The following is a 10,287-nucleotide window of genomic DNA, read 5'->3' on the forward strand; positions in this document are numbered from 1 at the left end:
AAAAAAGAAGAAGAAGAAGAGTGATTGAAAGAATTATGATGTGGGAATGGAGAGTTCCAGGACAGTGTTAAGCCATGAGACGCCCAGTGGTGTAGATTGTGGTGCGCTCTGAGAATAAGCGGTTCTCCTTGTGCGGACGTCTGCTGGAGAGAGAAGGTCCTTGTTCTTATCCTGAGCCTGGAGTGAAGGGATCTTGTCCTTCTGCACCATGTTTTTCTAGGAGTGATTATTTCCCGTGAGGCAGGTAGCCCCCGCTGTGCAGGTCCAGGTCTGGCCTTGGCTCCCTGGCCTCGCGCCTTCTGTTTAGGTGCTGCACCAACAACTGGCGCTTCTCTGGCCTGTCGGCATCACTGCTGGCCCGCCCGGCGTACTGCTCGGGGAGAGAGGTTCTCAGTTGCCGACTGTGCTTCTAGTGTTTTACTCATGACTTCTAGAACACTCTGCATGTTTTTTTTTCTTTTTCTTTCTTTCTTTTTTTTTTTTTAGTACTGGAGCCCAAACCTGTGGCCTTGAACATGTTATGTGATGTTGCTCTTCCACTGAGCTCCCCTCCCCAGGTCCCTCTCCTTCATTAGTGCTTAAAACTTTTGCAAAAACTGCAGATTCTGTAAACCTACTTCCTGGCCTTTTAGAGATATTGGGCGCTTAATTGTTTATTTGCTTAACTGGGGCAACATTAAAATATAAACTGAAGGGCCAGTTCAAAGGTATAAGAAAAGGGTATTGGAAAAAAACACTCAAAAGGGCTAGTAGCTAAGGAAGCGAAATCCTGGGTTCTGACCACAGATCAGACCTGCCAAAATGAACATACTCGAAGCCATCAAGGCAATAAAATACATGTCCTTCTTTGGAGACTCAGGTGGAGAGGAGGTGATGGGCGGCTCCAGGCAGAGGCGCTGCGTGCCACCCTGCTGCGCTCCTGCGAGAGAGCTGCCCCGGGCGCCTGGGCCTGTGACTGTCTGGGAGTTTAGTCATTAGGGTTGTGAGTTCTCTTTCAGACTGGGAAGCCTCAGCTATGAGGAACGAACTTCCTTTTAAAATTTTTTGTGACACTTTGATCAGAATCTAGGTAGGGCCTCCCACATACTAAGCAAGTGCTTTACCACTGAGCCCTTTTTATTTTGTTTTTGAGAAAGGTTCTTCCTGAGTTGCTCAGGCTGGCCTTGAACTTGTGATTCTCCTGCTTCAGCCTCCTGAGGAGCTGAGATTACAGATGCCACCATGCCCTGCTAATTAACATCCCAGGTAGATTCTCTTTTAGGTGAATACTCTGGAAATTTTAGTTGAAGATAATTGGCTAAACTAATGCTGAAATCTGTCTGCATGCTGCAGTTCTCTGCAGTTTTCTGGCACTTGACTTTTTCCTGTTCCTGCGGCCTAGCAAGCCACCTGCCTGGCTGCCTAAGGTGGAAGTCCGTGTGCCAGTGGTAAAGCCGTAGTGCAGGGTCCGTTCAGTCAAGGTGATCCATTGGACTCAAGGTTGTCGGCCTTTTTCAGGTAGCTGGGGTAGGACTGGCATTAGGTGGTCCCAGGTTTTTCTCCCAAAAGACCGCTTGGCTTTTACCAGGGTAAAAGAGTGACTGAAGTTTAAGCTGATTGTGCTCAGGGTGACTCCAGCCCTGGGAGAACTGGGCGCTTAATTGTTTATTTGCTTAACTGGGGCAACATTAAAATATAAACTGAAAATATAAACTCTGTGAAAGCTGTGACCTCTTGCCTCTGTTGCTTGCCCTCTGCTCCCCTTTGCTCTTGGACAAGGGGCTTTGGTGACACGCTTGCTTGTGCTTCCCTCAGGTGAAACAGTGTCACTTGTGGATGTGGACATTTCTCAGCGGGGGTTGAGCTCCCCACACCCTCCAACTCCCCCTCCTCCTCCGAGAAGAAGCCTCAGCCTCCTAGGTACCACATCCTCCCCTCTGCTGTGCTGCCCCAGCGGGAGGGGGCGCTCTGGGTGCTTGCTCTTTGCCAGGAGACTACCTGGCAGTCTTTGGGGTTTCCAGTGGTGGTGACTGGTTCTTTTCTGTCCCAAGTGTTGAAGGGGGCTCTTGCCTGCATGCTGCAGCACTTCCATTTGTTAGCTAGCCTTCCACCCCCTTACCCTGGGTCTGTTGCTGTGGGCTGCCTAGGATGCCTTCACTCCTGCTTCTGGACAAGCCCTGGAGCTAGATGGCTGACTGTTGCCTCTGGGTGAGAAGACAGCGGAGGCCAGGCCTGCCCAGAGGACAGCCTGAAGTGAGGCCCCCTCCCGCTGCCTGCATCTGAACATTTGCTTTTGTTCTTTTTTCTAGATGATATCAGTGGGACGCTGCCTACATCTGTCCTTGTGGCTCCGATGGGGTCCTCCCTGCAGTCTTTTCCCCTTCCTCCACCTCCTCCGCCCCATGCCCCAGGTTAGCTTAGCTTAGAGGTGAGACTTGGAGAGTCAGGGCTGGGAGAAATCTGCTGTCAGATTACAGTCCTGGGAGCTTACATCTCTGCCTTTGGCCGGACCAGAACTCCTTGAAAGGAGACGGAGAACTGTTTTTTTCTGACCCTTTTTTCTTACGGTGGGAAGTGATTTTTCTTACGAATAAAAGACCATTGAATTTTTCATCTGGCTGCTGAGACTGGACTGCCAATCTCTGAATTAGACTTTGCTTAATAAACCACTTTAAAAAAAAAGAAAAGAAACCACCTTAATGCCAGGGTAGTGAAAAGGTTTTCAGTGTCGCTGGGCTCAGAGTCTTGTGGTTTATTTGCTGCAGCCTTTTAAGTATGCACCAAGCACTTAAGTAGCTCGTGCCTGCTTTGCCAGCCTCCAGTACTGAAGGAGTAAAATGAGTGACATCTGCATTTTTTTCTATTTGCCTGGCAAAGTCCCTACTCTTCCTGGGCAAGTAAGCGAGTCACTATTTCCAAGGCTGCCTTACCGGCGCTGCACTTCGAGGTGAGAGAAGTTGGCATCGCTCTAGGCTGGTGAAGGCCCGCAGTGGTCACCTTAGTCAGGTTAGTGAGCAGCCGCGCTCTGCGTGGAGCCCGCCATCCTCACAGCTCACACGGCTTTTACGTCACGGCGCACACACGGCCACGCAGCTTCGTTCCAGCCCATCCAGCCCCCCCCCCGGCTTTGGCTTTCACCTCTTCAGCTTAGCTTCTAATGCCTTGCCCTCTTCAGTTAGCATCTCTCTTGGGGGGCTGGTGTGCCTGGGGTGGGAGCAGTGAGGGCCAACAGGTGACCCCGCTGTCTTGGCCTATAGATGCGTTTCCCCGGATTGCTCCACTCCGTGCCCCCGAGTCCTTGCACAGCCAGCCACAGCAGCACCTGCAGTGTCCCCTCTACCGGCCCGACTCGAGCAGCTTCGCAGCCAGCCTCCGCGAGCTGGAGAAGGTAGGCGCTGCGCCAGGCCACCAAGACTCTTCTTTAAAAAAAAAAAAAAAAAAAAAATCACATTGATAACAGTTTTATTTATTTATTTATTTATTTATTTTTATTTTGCGGAGCCGGGGATTGAACTCAGGCCCTTGTGCTTGCCATGCAGTTACTTATTCTATTGAGCCATCTCCCTGGCCCCGCCAGGACTGTTCTTGGACGAGAGCAGATTTCCTGACCTCTGTATTTGCAGTGACTGGTCAGTGCCATCAGAGACTTGATGAAGTGGAGTACAGGGGAAGTGTACACAGTGAAGGAAGGCCGATAACAGTAGCGCAGCTCACGCAGTCCCTCCTCTGTTCTTCGTAAGGCCTTGGTCATGGAGTTGTACAAGTAGTCTCTGTTACAGCGAGGGACGAATAGTAAGTGCAGTGAGCCTGGTGTTCACTGCTCATGGTAGAGACCCTGGAAGTGGCTTTTCCCTCTATGTCTACTACCTACCTGTCTATCTATCTATACTGGTAATCAAACAAAGGACCTTGTGCTTGCTAGGCATGTGCTGAGCCACTGAGCTATCTCCCTCACTCACCTGTGCAGATCTTGTGAAGAATGGTATAGTGTCTACCCCTATATGATGGGCTGTGCCAAAAACCTTGCCATTTCTCTGCTCTCTTAATGACTTGACTGTTTCCCGTCTCTGACAGTGTGGTTGGTATTGGGGACCAATGAATTGGGAAGACGCAGAGATGAAGCTGAAAGGGAAGCCAGATGGTTCTTTCCTGGTGCGAGACAGCTCTGACCCGCGCTACATCCTGAGCCTCAGTTTCCGGTCCCAGGGGATCACCCACCACACTAGGATGGAGCACTACCGAGGTGAGAGCCCAGGCTGCAGGAGGCTTCTGCCCTTGCCCTCCTCTGTCTCTGCCTGGGAGGATTTAGAGGAGACCTAGCACGGGGAACATCTCATGGACTCGCTGACTGGAAGGAGAGCGAAGGGGAGGGAGCAAGGGCCGCAGTCAGGTCTCCGCTGCCTCTTGTCTCCTGAGTGTGGGGAACAGAATCATCAGAGGCTCTGGGTGCAGGACCCGTTCAGCTCTCCTGAGCTTTGTTCCAGATAAAACTTAGCAGGGCTGGGAGGGTGTGGCTCAGTGGTAGGCCCTTGCCTTGTAGCACAAGGCCCTGGGTTCAATCCCAGCACCACAAAAACATGCAACAGATTAAATTTAGCATTCAGGGATCCTGTGATCATTGTGAGTCTCGTTGCTGGTCCAAGCAGTGTGCAGTGACAGTTTCCTCCCCCGTTGATCAGGTCTGGAGTCTGAAGAAACAGTCATCTGAACGCTGTGAGTCTGTGGAATTGGTGCTTAAGACCCCTGCTGTCCTAGCATGTCCACTTCATTTGTAGTGTCCTGTGTCCCAGTCATGTTGAGAAGCTGTCTTGTTGAGCACAGCTCTCTGGCTTTATTTTGCACTGGGCCGTTCGGATTTGACTTGGGCCAGAAACTTCTGATGGTCTTTGGTGATAGAGCTGGAAATCCCTGATGGTCTTTGGTGATAGAGCTGGAAATCCCTGATGGACTTTGGTGATAGAGCTGGAAATCCCTGATGGACTTTGGTGATAGAGCTAGAAATCCCTGATGGACTTTGGTGATAGAGTTGGAAATCCATCTTTTGTCGGGACCTCTATATAAAGTAGCAGAAACAAAGCCTGGAGGATGTGGGGTCGTTTCAGAGCTCCCCCTCCCGTCCTCAGTCTCCCCTGTACATCTCACCTCACACAGCCCTGCCCCTCCAAGTGCCTCTGAGGCACTGAAGCACCTTCTCTGCCTCAGCTTCTTTTCTTTGGACTGACTCTTGTGAGACAGGAAGTAGCTGTAAGTCAGCAAAGCTGTGGCTGTGGTTTTTTGAGTCCCACTTAGAAAAGGAGCTTGAGTAGCTGGGGAGGTAGCTCGGTGGTCTAAGTGCCTGCCTGGCAAGTGCAAGGATCCAGGTTTGGTCCCCAGTACCACATGCCATGTTGGCCCTGGAACCCAAGGTGCACTGTGCTGGCCACTGAGACTGGGCATGGTGGTGCACGCCTGTAATCCCAGCACTGGGGAGGCTGAGACAGGAGGGTCACTACAAGTCCTTCGGTACATAGCAAGACCTTGTTCCAAATAAATATAAGATTAAATAAAAAGTGTACAGAGATCTGAGAATGAGTTAGATAACTTGGAGGGGGGCTGCCTGATTTCCTGCAGTTCCTAAAATCCAGAATTAAATAGACAAACATCAAAATGCAAAACAAAACATTTGCAAGTGAAAAATTTTGTCAAACCTGTGCAGATGATAAGTGACTGGGCCATGCGAACATGGACAAATGTGTGACCTTGAAACTGCTAATAGGCGAGCTGCCCAGAGGCACTCGTGGTTACTGTTACTCAAAGCGACTTCCTCCTTGAATGAGTGGAGATTGCACTAGAAGCCTTGAGCGCTTCCAGCGTCCAATTTGCACCGAGTACTTCTCTTGTTATTTATTTAAAATTAAAAATTTAATTTTACAAATGACAAGCCTGGGAGGAAGGAAATCATGAGACAGTAGGCCACCATGTGGGTGGATCTAGAAAGCCTCCGGGCGAAGGAGACTGGACTCTTGAGTTCCCAGCAGATTCCTGGATTGGCTGTAGAGGGAGGCTGTCCTGAAAAATGTGGCAGCTCCACAGCACCTCTGAGGGACAACTGCCCATCGTTCCGTCCCAGGAGTCCCTCTCAGGGACCCTTCTGGCTCCAGAGCCCCGCCGCACACCCTGATCTGTGCTTTCTCCTGGAAACCTTCCCCCTCAGGCTCAGCATCTGACTCCTCGCTCGGGGACTCACCGTACCAGTCTTGCACCCCTGCGCCAGGAGCAGCCACTCGTGCTTGCACATGGCCACACTGGACACAGGCTGCCTTTGGGCGTCTCTCGCACGCTCAGGCCTGAGGCTCAGATCACAGCGCTGTCTCTGTGCCTTGGGGTGCCTCACCTTGGGAGACAGCCGTCCAGCTCCTGCTGCAGAAGGCCTGGTGGCGCGGCGCGGCGCGGCGCAGCACTTCTCAGGGTAGACTTTCTCCTCTGAGAGAGCACTTGAACTGCTGACCTGGCCTCTCTTTATAAATGATACCTAAGCTAGCACTTCAGGAGTAGCCGGGGAGACTCAGATCTGTAGTTCTTTCTTTTTTCTTGTATGTAGGACAGGGTCTACAGGCTCTAGAGGGTCTAGCGGACTCCTAGTGATTATCCTGTTCAGCCTCCCAGGTGCTGGGGGGACAGGTGTGAGCCGCCCTGTCCCGTCTGTCTCCTGCACTGTGGGCAGCCCTCATCTGCAGTTCTTCTTTGTATTGTCATTGTTTGTAATTATTTTGGAATGTAATGCTTTTTTTTTTTTTTTTTTTTTTTAAGTCAGGGCTGTTCAAGATTCCCTTTTGCCTTTGAGATTATCAGGGTTTTGTTTTTTGTTTTTGTTTTATGTATTTAGTACAGGGTCTCATGCAACTGGGACTCATAGTGATCCTCCTGTTTTCAGCTTCCCCAGAGCTGGGATTACACGTGTGTGCCACCATGCCTGGTCTCAGCGGCCAGCTCACTGTGCCCAGGGGGCAGGTCTGGTGTAACTTGTAGTGTTGGGGAATCCATCTCTGGTCCCTTTTTTCTTTTTCTTTTCTTTTTTTGAGACAGTGTTGTACTTGCACTATGCAGTTTGGGCTGGCCTTGCGCTCACTTTTGTAGCCCAGAGGCTTGTCTCAAACTCACAGCAATCCTCTTGTCTCAAATTCTAAGTGCTGGGATTATAGGCATGTGCCACCATGCCTGGTTGAAACTCAGGTTTGAGGTAGGAACTTTGTAAGGGGCCTTAGAAGCTAAGGACAGATTGATTTTCTGTGCCTGACACGCTGGATGAGATCCACCACACTGCTGGCCAGCTTTGTCCTCACCTGTTCTGCGGACACTGGGAACCTTGAGTCTTGCTGTGGCGTCGTGATACACACTTGGCTGTGGTGGTCATTCTCCCCTTCTTTATACTGGGTCTGTATGTACACGAGGGAAAGTGTCATTAGTGATGAGTGTTCATACTTGAGTCTTTTTATATTTTTTCTGACTTAAATTTATTATTTAATAAAAATATTCTTTTGGAACTGGAATCAAACTTAGGACTTTTGGGAGCTGGGGAGATGGCTTGGTAGTCTAAGCACCTCCCTAGCAATCACAGAGACCCCAGTTCAATTCCTGGTAGCATGTGCTATACCAGCCCCAGAACCCCAGGCCACCGAGGCCAGGTATGGTGCTGTACCCCTGTTATCCCAGTGCTGGGAAGGCTAAGAAAGGAGGGTCATTGCAAATCTGAGCTGTATAGCGAGACCCTGTACCAAATAAATAAATAAGCAAATAAATGTTTTTTTTAAAAAAAACCAACAGCTGGCCAGATAGTTCAGCAGACTAAAGTGCCTGCTTAAGGCAGGCACAGTGACCAGGGTTCAATCCCCCCCATGCTGTGCTGGCCCCGCCTCTGGGATGTGCTGAGCCAGTGATTGAGACAGGGCACAGGGCGTGGTGGCGCCTGCCTGTAATCCTAGCACTTGAGAGGCTGAAAACAAGATTACTATGATCCCGATCTGTGTAGTGAGACCCTAAACTAAAATACATTTTTAAAAAAAATTCAGAACTTTACCCAGGCGCCATGCCGTTGAACTATCTCCCTGGCCCTGGGTGGTTCTTTTTCTTGAGACAGGGTCTTGCTATGCAGCCAAGGCAGGCCTTGAACTAATGTTGTCCCTCTGCCTCACCCTCCCGAGTGCAGATTACAGGCATGTGCCACCATGCACGGTTTTCTTTTTGGTGTTTGCTTTTTGTTTGTTTTGTTTTTTAATTTTAGGGAAGGGTCTACAGAGTGTTCAGGGTCTCAGTACTAGATCAGACTTGTAGTGATCCACCTGTTTACAGCCTCCCAAGAGCTGGGATTACAGGCACACGCCTCCATGCCCAATCTCAATTGTGTCTCAGCATGCCCCAGGGGCGGGGCTGGCACGGCAGGCCTGGGGATTGAACTCCTGGCCCCTGCACCTGCTTGCAGGTGCTTTAGTCCGCTGAGATATTTGGCTGGCCCCCTAAGAATATTTTAAGACCTAATTTATGTCTTATTAAATTGAAGTGATGTTTCTTCCCATTGATTGTGGAATAAGCAGGACCAGGTGGCTTTGGTACCTTGGACCTGGAGTGCCCGCCCGCAAATAGCTCTGTCCAGAGTCATTATCCACTTGGTGAGCACGACGGTAGAGAGTTCACGGCTTCCTTTTCCATGGCAGGAACCTTTAGCTTGTGGTGTCATCCCAAATTTGAGGATCGCTGTCAGTCCGTGGTAGAGTTCATCAAGAGAGCCATCATGCACTCCAAGAACGGGAAGTTCCTCTATTTCCTGAGATCCAGGGTTCCAGGTAAGGCTGAGGGTGCTTGGTTATATCACTCGCCTTGGGGTGGGGGTGGGGGGTGGCCCAGTAGAATAAGCCCTTCCCTGGCAAGCACAAGGGCTTGAGTTCAATCCCTGGTTCTGCCCAAAGGAAAAAAAAAAAAAAAAGAAAGAAAGAAATTATGTCACTCGCCTTGGGTGTGATCTAGTGTAGCCCTTCAGCAGAGGCTGTGCTTCCTTGAAGTTCTCTCCTGGCCCTCAGAGCAGCTGTTCTTCCTGCTGAGCCCGGTAGCCAAGCCATGCCCTGCTCTGCCAAGTAAGCCTGCACACGTGGGCACACGTGGATGAGGAAGAAGTGTCTTTGCTTCTGTGGCTGTGTGGATGAGGGGCTCTTGCCACTGACATCCCGGCGAAGCGTGAACAGTGCTGCTCTGTGGTGTGTCGGTGTGACTGGGGTGGCAACTTGAGGCCACGTGTGGGACAGAACAGTGAGTGCTTGTAGGCCACTGCTCGGGCACAGGGAAAGCAGCGCTTGGCTGCAGGAAGCGGTGTGAGTGTGCGGCTGGACTCGCGCGGAGCTGCTGGCGGGCTGTGCTGCGGCTCTGCCCAAGGTGGGCTCCTTTATGTCAGAGGGGAGATCTGTTTCTCCTTCATCCCAGCTCATTTGTCCACGCAGGCTTCTCTCCCCTGGATGCCCTGGTGCCAAGCCGGCCGTGTCTGCCTGCTCAGGGAGGTGTCTGGGTCACTTCTGGGCAGAGGACCTGTTTTTATATCACTGCAGAAAACACAGTGACATGTGCACGAGTACGAGGAACTTGGAGGGCACGAGCAGAACCTGAGCTGAGCTGAGAACTCTGGGCTTTTTCCTGGTTCCAGTTCTTACTTAGGCAGATGCCAGGTCTTCCTCACAAAACAGAAGCGGCAGCCGGGATACCTCAGGCACAGGACTCCCAGGTGACAGCGATGTCCCATGTCCCATCACAGCCTAACAGGATGTGAACTGCTCTCGTTCACACTTCAGCTGTCCTCACCTCAGCACCATCAACCCAGTCAGGTCTGGGAGGTTGATTGTAGGAAGTGACTCTGCCTGGCAATTTTTTCAAGTTTGTGGCTTTGTGGGGATATTTGTTTAATAAACGTGTAATTTGTAATTTAGTATAAGATGCTGACCACGTCACGGCCCTTGACCTTGCTCATCGTCTCACAGAGGGCCAGCTGGAAGAACAAGGGCAAGAGCTCTTCTCAGCGCTCTCCCCAGCATGGCAGTGACAGAAAGGGCAGAGCCAGCCTTGCTTGGGCACAAACCAGGCAGCGGGCACAGAGGACTCCTGGACTCAGCATTGTTCTGCTTGCAGAGACGGGATGCTGGGACTCTGCATTTGTTGTATAGATGTGCCCCATGCTCGGAACTGAGTCCTCGTTGCCACCCTGAGCTACCCAGGCCTTTTTATACTGTTTAGAGACAGGGTCTTCCTAAGTTGCTAAGCAGGGCTGGGGAGATGGCTCAGTGGAATAAG

General features: G+C 50.9%; 1 protein-coding gene across 1 annotated transcript in view; it reads left to right on the plus strand.

Annotated features, from left to right (window-relative positions):
- Window positions 1-10,287, plus strand: part of Socs7 (suppressor of cytokine signaling 7) — a gene marked incomplete at its 5' end in the record, with an annotated part of 34,139 nt that overhangs the window by 9,489 nt on the left and 14,363 nt on the right. Inside the window, 5 exons of the mRNA XM_004633869.2 lie at window positions 1,795-1,899; window positions 2,289-2,390; window positions 3,237-3,367; window positions 4,054-4,222; window positions 8,670-8,798. Of these exons, the coding sequence (XP_004633926.1) occupies window positions 1,795-1,899; window positions 2,289-2,390; window positions 3,237-3,367; window positions 4,054-4,222; window positions 8,670-8,798 (636 nt within the window). The remainder of the gene's footprint in view (window positions 1-1,794; window positions 1,900-2,288; window positions 2,391-3,236; window positions 3,368-4,053; window positions 4,223-8,669; window positions 8,799-10,287) is intronic.

Source organism: Octodon degus, unplaced genomic scaffold, assembly GCF_000260255.1.
Source record: "Octodon degus isolate 3935 unplaced genomic scaffold, OctDeg1.0 scaffold00056, whole genome shotgun sequence".
In the NCBI taxonomy this organism is placed as follows: Eukaryota; Metazoa; Chordata; class Mammalia; order Rodentia; family Octodontidae; genus Octodon; species Octodon degus.